The 10,976-nt window shown below is 33.7% G+C and overlaps 1 protein-coding gene across 1 annotated transcript; it reads left to right on the top strand.

Annotated features, from left to right (window-relative positions):
- Positions 1–1,597: 1,597 nt before the first annotated feature.
- Positions 1,598–8,248, top strand: LOC143548783 (uncharacterized). Its single transcript, XM_077039871.1, has 8 exons — positions 1,598–2,026; positions 2,581–2,728; positions 3,657–3,807; positions 4,547–4,672; positions 4,753–4,833; positions 5,947–6,139; positions 7,055–7,325; positions 7,859–8,248. Exons 1-8 carry the CDS (start codon positions 1,802–1,804, stop codon positions 8,077–8,079), a joined length of 1,416 nt encoding a protein of 471 aa, XP_076895986.1. The 5' UTR covers positions 1,598–1,801; the 3' UTR covers positions 8,080–8,248.
- Positions 8,249–10,976: the final 2,728 nt, after the last annotated feature.

Here is a 10,976-nt window from a genome sequence, read left to right as displayed (position 1 = left end):
CCCATATTCATTAATAACAAATTAAAATTAACCATTTTTACGTTATTTTTTAAAAAAATCAACTTTATTATATGCCCATTTAAAGTCACATCCTTGGTGAATCTTTTTCTTTGTCTTGCTACAAAGCTTGTTTTTTCAGCGGTTGAGTAGTTGTGGTAACCTTCTTCCTTATTCTTTTATGAGTCTTTCTTTATGTGAACAGACTCGCTTCGACCACGACTGAGTCTCTTTGTGGCTTGTGGGGAGCTTCTTTGACTTGGGCTATTTTGTAATACATCAATGATCGGGGAGACGGCTTCTTTTAATAAGATCACAGATTCCACTAATGTATTGCTTTTAATATTTTCTTCGGTAGTGCTCACATTGTTATTTGTTTTGATCGAGGGATTGCTGTTTGCTTAGTTTTCTCTAGACATACTAGAATAAAGTAAAACAAAGTTTTAAAGCAAAGAAAGCACTCTTTCTTTATTTTATATTACATTATATATAATACATCTGAAAGAAAACATGACAACAATCAAAACAACCTATAAACAACTATTGTGTCTAATCCTTGATCCATTTCATGACAAGATTTTTCATCTTGTCGCACTTGTTGATAATCTTCCATACCCACCTTTTAAGGTTTCGGGACCAGTATAGCAAAAGTACTTATATTTTACCATTGAGCATTTTCTGTACCGGTACCAGTTTGCATTTTTGGTGGTTTTCGATATCGGTAATTTCAGCACCGGTACCAGTACCAAACTCACCTATGTTGTTTACTATAGCAAACAACGATATCATAACAAACCGAATCAATACCAACCTAGTTCCGGTCACAAAATACCTCTTTAAAGCAACTAATGATATCATCATAGAAATTAGAAAGTATAAATAAAGGTAAAAACATATGGGTTGGATAAAATACAAATGAAAGTAACGCGCTAAACAACTCTGCTTGATTCTCACGTTTAGCACGTTAATTTCATTTATTCGTTAACTTTTTCGAAAACTAGGGGTGTACACGGACCAAACGAGAGCATTTCCGTGTCCGTTCATTAAGCTTTTGACGGACAAACGAACGGTTCACGAACATTCTACCGAACGAAAATTCATGTCAGTGTCCGTCCATGTCCGTTCGTTAATATTGTAAACAGACGTTAACGAACAATAATGAACAAGCGGACACTACAAATGTACACGTTTACATATTAATACCAAACATAAATCTAAACCAATTCACCTACAAATTTGGAATTACACAATACAACATCCAAATATACTTAACACTCTATATATTAATATAAAGTAGATCGCTATAATATAAGAGACATCAGCCATGTGATTAATAACACTAGAAATTCTACAATTAAATTACAATACTGGATAGATCTAAACACTAACGATTCCGGACAGACATTAGTGGGCGTAATCGGACGAACGTTAGCGGACATTCACGAACGGACTTGGCCCTTGTCCGTATTCATCCGTTAAGCTTACCAAACAAATTTTTTTTGTCCATGTCCGGTTCTTTTATTAAACGGGCGAGCATAAACGAACTTCGTGTCGAACACGGACGTCGGGTTCGCTTACCGAAAATATATAGTTTATAGTTTGTAGTCAGTCACGAGTATCTATTTATGTTTATGATGTGGTGAGTATACGCGTAACGCATTCCTCAATTATTCACTCTTTCTATCTTTCGATTCAAATCAAATCAAAACCCTTATTACTCACTCCGATTCAAATCCTCACTCAAATTCAATCATTCATAATATAATCAATTGCCACTTGCCGGAACCCTACTGAATGTCCGGCAATGGACGGCTCTACTAGCAGCAGAGTTACGATGGCGAGCAGCAGCAGCAGCGTTACCCGCCGGAGGAGAGTGGTTGCCAACAAGAAGCAGCAGCGTCACTCTGCCCACTGCCTGTCGGTCAACAACAGCGTCAAAAAAATACACAGGCGTGAGATTTCCTCCAAACCACACCGTTCTGTTTCCTTCACTAATTCTGCTCACCGCTTTCGCAACATCCGTTTGACCGTAATTTACTCCCAATTCACTACTGCTGTACATGTTAGGGTTACTTTCATTGGTATAGTTTTAGGTTTTGTTGTTAGTTGTAAATTGGAGGTAATTATATTGCTAATGTAGAATTAGTTAATTATGCTGCGTAATTATCAATACGATATCGAATTATAGTAAATTTTGAACGCTATATGAATTAATATATATCTGCAAGTTCTGTTCTATAGTATAATCTATACTTTTGAAAAAGCCCTAATTCTCTGCTCTTATAGCATTCCTTGTTAGGAGAATCCTTTTAACGAAATATTAACCGAGAATTTAACTAGCATTGATTCTTTTAAGATTAGTAATCTGTTAGGAATAATTTATGTTACTGATTTCTATAAATTAGTAACAACATGCAATTTCAATATATTAAATGTTTAAATTTAAATTGGAGGAACAATTTGTGTTACTGATTTGTTTTGCATGATCAGAATCCATATGTTTTTTTATTTTATTTTGCTACTTACAAATTAGAAATAAGATGTCCATGTTTTTCTGAATAACTGTACTCTGAATTCAAACAGGAGCAATATGATACTCATGATCCCAAAGGACAATCATCATTTGTATTGCCATTCTTGACTAAAAGGGCAAAAGTCATTGAAATAGTGGCAGCACATGGTATAGTATTTGCTCTTGCAAGTTCTGGTGTTTGTGCAGCTTTTAGTAGAGGTAATGACGCTAACATATTATTATCTGCAATTTTTTATTATCATGTAAAAATCTCCATACATGTCCTAAAAGTTCAAAATTTCATATACATATACACACATGTGAATCCTTCTAAATATCATAGTATCATATTTTTATCTCTTCAAAATGCTAAAAATATCACATTTATGTTCATCATGTTTGCTCGTTTACACGCGTTTGAGTTCGTCATTGTATATATTCATTTAAATCTTTTAAGCCCATTACTATTTGTCTAATTTTATGATAATATATTATCACTCATTACAATTTAGTCGTGTTTTATTATTTATTTTGGCTCAACAAATTAGCATTTTATTTTACTGTGATTATTGTTCGCTCAATTATGTCGTTTATATTCGTTCATCTATGTTCAGTTATGTCTGTTCGTTTACGTTGATGAACCTTTTGTTTATAATGTTAGAAAACACACATAAGCTAACACGAACATGTTCATTTTCTTAATGAACACAAACAAGAAGGTTACGTTCATTAGTTGTTCGTGCTCGATCGTTTGTTGGGTTAAAGTTAAACGAATGAGCATGCCCCGTTCGTGTTTGTTTGGTTTGTTTAGAGGCCTAGTCAGTTGCTGTATATGTGCCACCCAGTAAACAAAGAGAACATTATGAGGTGAGATGGTTAAAAGTGATACTGCTGTATTTCTTTTCATTTGTTCAGTGAAATAGATTGTTAATTTGTTACAAGTAACTGATATTAGTTAGCTTACTATGGAATGATAAAACATTATGGTATGTTTTATGAAAAGTTGAATATGATATTATGAAGTTTAGATGGATATACTTGAAATTTTAAACTATTTGAAGGATGTACTAGGTGTTATTCTTTCGCTATATTTAAAGCCAGAACAGTCTTATATAAAGGTTTCTTTTGGCTGGCACTCTTAATGCAGATACAAACAAAAGGATATGTATGTTGAATATATTTCCAGATGAAGTCATCCGTAGCTTGTTTTACAATAAAAATAACGACTCGTTAATTACAGTTTCTGTATATGCTTCAGACAATTTCAGTTCACTCAAATGCAGATCAGCTAGAATAGAGTGAGTCTATCTATTATTTGCTTTTATATATTCTGCATCCGTAGTTTACAAGTGACAATTTTGACCTATTTACTTCAATTGGGTTAAAATATTCACTAAAAGGGAAACGACCCAAAGGGTCAAAAGTTGACCAAACGCTACTTTATCTAAAGATTAAGGCAACTACCATGATAATATTTTTTTTAATAATAATTAACACATTAAATTTTTAATATGTTTTAAGAGATGGGTATATAGTGTTGGCAATTTTTACTCTTTTACTTTTGTGAATGGGTCGATTTTGGTTTTGTTTTATCTCAAACCTGTTAAATAAGAAAATAACTAAATCTTTAATGTATACGACCTTCTAAATCATTTTGTTCAAAGATTTAGATCATTGTTGAGATGATATTGCTTTTTGTAATCATAATTAGGGCATTAAGTAATTTTATAAATAGTTATAAGAAACGGGAAAAAACTATTGACCATTTTGACCCATTTACTTGGTTGGGTTGATTTGGGATATGTTTTGTGTCGTCTCAAACGGGCCAAATAAATAAATTAGCTAGTTGAAGCTTGAAAGTCGCCTAACAGTTAATTACACAGATAGTCCATGGGGTTTGTCAAAACTAAAGTAACGTAACAAATTTGGGTACTAAAGGTTATTACACAGATAGTCCATGCGTGTTCGTCTCCATTCGGTTCGTTTCCAAAATACTTGTAATTTTGTATTGATATTTACTTTCTTTTGTAATATTAGATACATACAAAGAGGTCAACCAGATGCTGGTTTTCCTCTATTTGAATCAGAGTCTTTAAAGTGGCCCGGTTTTGTGGAGTTCGATGATGTTAATGGGAAGGTGCTTACATACTCCGCACAAGACAGGTATTTTCATTTTTTTATAATATTATTATTTCATTGACCGAATAACGATTTTTGTTGACTTTTTGTTTGTTTGACTAAAGCATATACAAGGTCTTTGACTTGAAGAATTATACATTGTTATACTCTATAACAGACAAAGATGTAGATGAAATCAAGATCAGGTAATTTGTTATATACTTTTACGTTCTGTTTTATAATCTTTCATCCTTGATGCATTCTTGTTTGACTTTCTGGAGGTCAACATATTGAAGGGTATTGTGGTAAAATTAGCTCTCGCTGTGAGGTGTAGCTCTCAGAGACTCAGACCTATGGAAAGTTTTTAGGCTGTAAACGAGAATGAACATGAATGGTGGATGTTCACGTTACTTAACTTTAAAGGAATAAAATATTGATCACAAATGATTAACCGACGTGTTATTTGTTAAGAAAATGAATGTGTTCGTTAATGTTCGTTCTTTAACAGTATAATTGAATGGGTCACGGACATAAATGACGTATTTGAGCGATTACCATTAAAAGCAAACATGAACATCAATTTGTTAAGCCTGTGATTAATAAAACTAGACAAAATTGTAAATAGTGATAATTTAGTTTCATAAAACTAGACTAAGATGTAATGGACATAAATCAATTTAATGAATATATAAACGAAAGAACATAAGTGAACTAACATTAGCGAACAAACATAAGTGAACGGATATTAACAAACATAAATGAACATTAACGAACAAACATATGCGATCTTAAATAAACTGTTCATGTCTGTTTGTTTACTGAATAAACTCACGTAAACGAAAGTTCACAAACATACATGAACCAACGAGACATGTGTTCATGTTCGTTTGTTTAACTAAATGTTGATCGTGTTCGTTTGTTTATTAAATAAACAAAAATAAACAAACTTTACACCAAACAGTTCACTAAAACGCTTGGTTCATTTACAGGCCCAAAAGTGTTTTGTGAAAATTTGTTGTAGCTGAAAGGTGTAAAATGAAAAAAAAAAGACGTACATGCCAAATGACAAACAGAATTAACTTGGGTAAAATGGTAAAAAAATTTTTACTAAAGTCTTATTAACAACTAACAAGTAGTTTACAGTTATAGATTAACAAAAGGTGGTTGAACAATGACTTTAAATTGAAGGAGAAACGTATATTTTTTAATTTGTTATTGCAGAATCATATCCTGATTTCATCTAATTTTGTTCCATCGAATTGTCTTATGATTTTTAATATATTATCTTATCGCTAATGTTTTTTTTCCTTTTGTAACAGTCCCGGGATCATGTTATTGATTTTCTCTAGGGCTTTGAGCCATGTTCCTTTAAAAATATTATCAATAGAAGATGGCACAGTTTTAAAGGATTTTAGTCATTTGCTTCATCGCAATAAGAAGGTGGATTTTATAGAGCAATTCAATGAAAAGCTTCTTGTGAAACAAGAAAACGAGAACCTTCAGATACTTGATGTATGTTCCATATTTCATTTCTTTACTATTATAATTCGTTTTAGAGCTTTAACTAGAGGTGGCAATTTTTACCCGTTTAGTTATGAACGGGTTGGTTGATTTTTTTTAATCTCAAATGGGTCAATGGGTTGACTGGATAGAACATCCTTAATTGTATATATTTGAGGATTTAGATGTTTATGTGATACTTCTGTAATTATGTTAACGCTTTAAAGAACATAAAATTGTTTGCAGGTCAACCCCACGTACCTTATTTTAACCAGTATTTCAAGTCGAATGTGTTTTAGCCCGTTATTCAACCCGCTCATGTTGCCACCTTTAGAGCTTTTTATATATATAATTAATTTCATATATAGTTATAATGCTGTATACCCTTTTACAAGCTTAGAAGTTCACACATCTTTGTATTTTTCATCATATCGTATTTACTCTTCCCAAGCACTAAAGAGTATCATGTTTACACATTTCATGGTAAATAAACTAAAAGTATTTTCTTATATCAATTCGTTTATTCAGTGAAACATGCTGTTATATATAACTGATTTTGTTTTAGACGAGTATGATATTTTTGGTGTTTTGAAAAAGATAAACATGATGTAATGGAGCTTGGAAAACTATATATATGATATTTTAACCTTTAGAAGAATATAGACGGAATTCCGCTCATGTGCGCTACTCGATATTGGTTCGCCAGAAGCTCAAATCAAGCCGAGCTTAAATGAGGTTGAGCCTAAAAGTAAGCTGAGCCCAAGCTTCACTTATTAAGTTCAAGCTAGTTCGCGAGCCTGTTATTTATATACTTTTAATTTAATATATTTTATTCAATAATATTAATTACGTATAAAAACAATACTTGATTCTGCCTGATTCTCTAAGTGTATGTAAATACTCCATTAACTACTTTCTCTGCTGTAGGTACGAAATGCTGAGGTGAAAGAAGTCAGTAAAACCGAGTTCATGACTCCATCTGCGTTTATTTTTCTATACGAAAATCAGTTATTTCTAACTTTCAGAAACCAAACTGTTTCTGTTTGGAATTTTCGAGGAGAGCTTGTGACATCATTTGAGGATCATGAGTTATGGCATTCCGACTGTAATACAAATAATATCTATATCACAAGTGATCAAGGACTTATAATTTCTTTCTGCAAAAGTGATTCAAATGATCAACGAACTAGTGGCAAAGGTATGTTTTTATGCACTACTGTAATAATATTTGCTTTTAGGGATAATGTAGGTGAAGCCCACCCATAGATTGAAAACTACTTTACATGCCACCCAAGTATGTATTCGTACTTTACTGGTTTTATGGGTCTTACCATTTAAGCTTAAAATTTTTGGTCAAAAAAAATTGGTTCAAAATAATAATTAATTGATCAGTTTACACTTGAGCTAGAATATTTGTGCTACATTTTTTTATTAAATTCTTAGATATTATTTCACACTCAAAAGTAAAAAATTAGACGTGAAACTCCATAAATTTGCAACGGTTTGGTTTTTTCGGTTTTAGATATGTGCAAAACCAAAACCGAACCGAAAATTTGTTTTTTTTGTTTGGGTTCGGTTATTTCAGTTAAGGCTCGTTTTTTTTTTCTGTTTCATGCACACCCCTATATGACCCATTAGAGGCATATCATAATCAAAGTAAACTCTTTGATCAATAAACGAGTCAAAATTGGCACCTTTTAGACTTCTTACACATATTGTTTGTGGTTGCAGCTGGTTCTATTAATATTAGCAACATATGGACAGGAAAATGTGTGGCTAAAATAAACACTGCCAATGTGGTTCTCAGTGATGATAGTAAAAGGCAAGGAGCTAGTAAGAACCAAATGGTTGCAGACGCGCTTGAAGAGATAACCGCACTTTACTTTGATGAAGAACGTAACGAGATTTATACGGGTAATAGTTGCGGTTTGGTTCATGTTTGGTCTAACTGAAGATTGCAAGAGATTAATTTAACTGCTCTAATTAAATAGCTTCTCAAGTGTGTGTATTGTGTGCGGTACTAAGTATGAATATAAGATTGGTTTTAGGTTGTGGAGTGCAGATTTCATGATATTTTTCTGGTTTTTTGTTTGATTTTAATGTGCATTAAATATGAATAGTTTGGTTAAGTTTCGGAACATATGTTTCAATCCTACTTTTACTCTGTTGGTAGGGGTGTACGGGCCAGGATGGTTTGGAATTTGGATATTGTTCCAAAAAACCAAACCCAAAAATTGGCTGGGATGTTGAAAATTGAAACTATTTGGCCTTTAAATAGTTCGGTTATGATTTTATATGGTTAAAAGTTATTGGTTATAGTATGATTAATTTTTTCTCACAGAATTACTGGGCTGTATGGGAAAAAGAAAGAATGAATAAATTTAAGAATAAAACGTTGGGTGTAGTGAACTGATGATGTTAGACATTAAAAAAAAGCTGTTTTGTTCAGTTTTCTTTGTGGTTTCGGGATGGGGTGGTTCGGGATCAGTTGTGGTACTGTGAGGCATGGAGTGTTGCTTTGGGTTGGTACTGATGGTTAAAAAGCCTGTATGCCAGTTTAGTCCCAATTTCTTCTATTATTTTCTCAAACATTTTAGGGTGTCGGGTTTGCTGTGCCGCTCGGGGTGAAATTTCTTTGGCAACCCGAGGTGGTAATGATCAATTGTATTCCTTGTTTATCCAATTTCTCATCCATTTCATTCCCCATATATTCTTAAAGGAATGCTTGGGATTGCTTTTAAAAAGTGTTTATTGGTTTTTCAAAAGACAAATAAACCCAATAAGTCATTTAGGTTAGAGAAGTGCTTTGCATTTTTGCTTTTTGGTACGAGTTAAAAAGCTGTTTTTGAGTCTGACTTTTTGCTTTGCTTTGGCTTTTAGAATACCAAGTTACAAATACTTCCAACCTTCCGTCTACATTCATTGCTAATCAACCTGGTTTTTGTCCTTTTTGGTCTTTCAACATGAATAACCTAAGCCAACACACTTTTTAAAAAACTTCTTGACTTTTCCCACCACAAAAGTTAACCCAAAGACCTTTTTAAAACTCCTTTTGAAAGCCACAAGTCAATTTGACCGAGCGTAGTGGGGTTTTGTAGGTGGCGTTTTTGGGCACCCCCCCCCCCCTCTCGCGTGGCCGTTTTTGGGCAAATTTTGGGGATGAGTTTTGTGGATACAACGTGGTTGGAGACACCATTTAGGTTAAACTAGCCGTTTACCAATGACTTTTAGAATAAGAAAATCCATTTTTTTTTCCTATATAATTCATCCACTCTCCAATCAAAACCCACAATTCTGTAAAATTGTCTTCTCAAACTCTATTACAACCAATTTTCTACAAAACCAAACCTACGAATTCTCCCACTTCTATATACAACCTTTTTTGGGGAATCGACTAACATGCCGATAACGACGCGGAGAAAGAGGCGATTACGAGTGTGGTTATGCTCGCGACAAATTATATGAATTCTCTTCGTTCTCCATCCCCCGGTTTTGAAAAGAGCATATATTAAACGAGACCGTTTGGGCGCGAACGCTCGTTTGATGGTAGATCACGTCAATGAGTCGTCGATATACAAGAACCCGAAGATTATAACACTTGTTTTTCTTTAAATTGATTTTAATTAATTGTTTTATATATGAATAATAAAGCTATAAGGCCACATAATCTAAGAACGGCCATTTGGAACCATGCACCACGAATTTACAAGACGCATGCAAGGGTTCATTGTTTACCCGACATGAGATTGTATGCATTTGTATTGGGTTACTTGTCATACGCATGACGAGGTCAATACACACGACGTGACCAAAAAAGACCAACGTTCAGTCTTCAAGCGATTGCTTCATACGACCTTTGGATTTGGTCGGCGTTCTTTGGTGTCCCTGGTTCCAACAATGACACAAACGTCTTAGAACAGTCGCATGTGATGGAGGGTTACATCTCCGACGCCATACCAGCCGCTTCGTTTTGGACAAACGATAATTACTACCCACACGGTTTCTATTTGGGGGATGGGATATATTTAGAGTATTCGATTATCGTGAAAACGTTTAAAGACCCAGTCGATGAAAAGAGAGAGTATTTTAAGGACAAGAGTCTACGAGAAAGGACACCGAGAGGTATTTTAGGGTTCTTCAACAACGTTGCATTTTGTTAAAAACCCTTGTCGTTTATAGTTGTTGGAATGAATGAAAAGTGATATGTATATGTGTATCATATAGCATAACATGATCATTGAAGACGATGGGAGAGCAATATGTCCAGCTTATATATATAGGACGATAATCCACCACGAACTCTAGCAACTATGGAGCAGAGATTGGAAAACTCGTATTTCGTACGTTCAAAGGAAACGCATAACGCTCTTATGGTGGATTCGGTCCAACATGCTTGGATGCTTCGGCGTGTTCATGAAGACCAAGACGAGGGCAACCATGAATACGAAGACATGTTCGCTAACGAAGACATTAACGAGGGTGACGAGTAGTTTTTTTTTAATCTATTTTTTATTTATTTAATGAAATATTATCGGTTTAGAAAAGCAAAAAAATAATAATTGAGTAATGATTGCTGCAGAGTTTTAACTACATTTGTTTGCAAAATGATAAAATGTTGGCTAGGCGCCACTTAACGTAAAATGTCCTAGAGAACTTAATTTTAACTACGCATAGTCTAAGCACTTTCAACAAAAAGCATTTTTGGAGTTTAAAAAACAAGGGGTTGGATCAAATACAAACTAATTTTTCATGCTAAACGTGCGAATCAAAGGAAAATTAGGAATCCCTTGGTGGCAATATTGTAATTATTAAGCGTCAGTCAATTAGCAATCAACAGACATTAGCGATT

Source organism: Bidens hawaiensis, unplaced genomic scaffold, assembly GCF_021521415.1.
Source record: "Bidens hawaiensis isolate Kalapana, Puna unplaced genomic scaffold, B.hawaiensis_p1.1 tig00015249_1, whole genome shotgun sequence".
NCBI lineage: Eukaryota > Viridiplantae > Streptophyta > Magnoliopsida > Asterales > Asteraceae > Bidens > Bidens hawaiensis.
The sequence above is the reverse complement of the archived record's forward strand: the minus strand, read 5'-3'. Positions and strand labels throughout refer to the sequence as shown.

Bases quoted from the DNA above. Each gene is read 5' to 3' on its own strand.
- LOC143548783 (XM_077039871.1), top strand. From the start codon at position 1,802: ATGGACGGCTCTACTAGCAGCAGAGTTACGATGGCGAGCAGCAGCAGC. The intron at 4,673-4,752 runs GTATTTTCATTT...GTTTGACTAAAG, and splicing joins ACATACTCCGCACAAGACAG to CATATACAAGGTCTTTGACT. The intron at 7,326-7,858 runs GTATGTTTTTAT...TTGTGGTTGCAG, and splicing joins TCAACGAACTAGTGGCAAAG to CTGGTTCTATTAATATTAGC.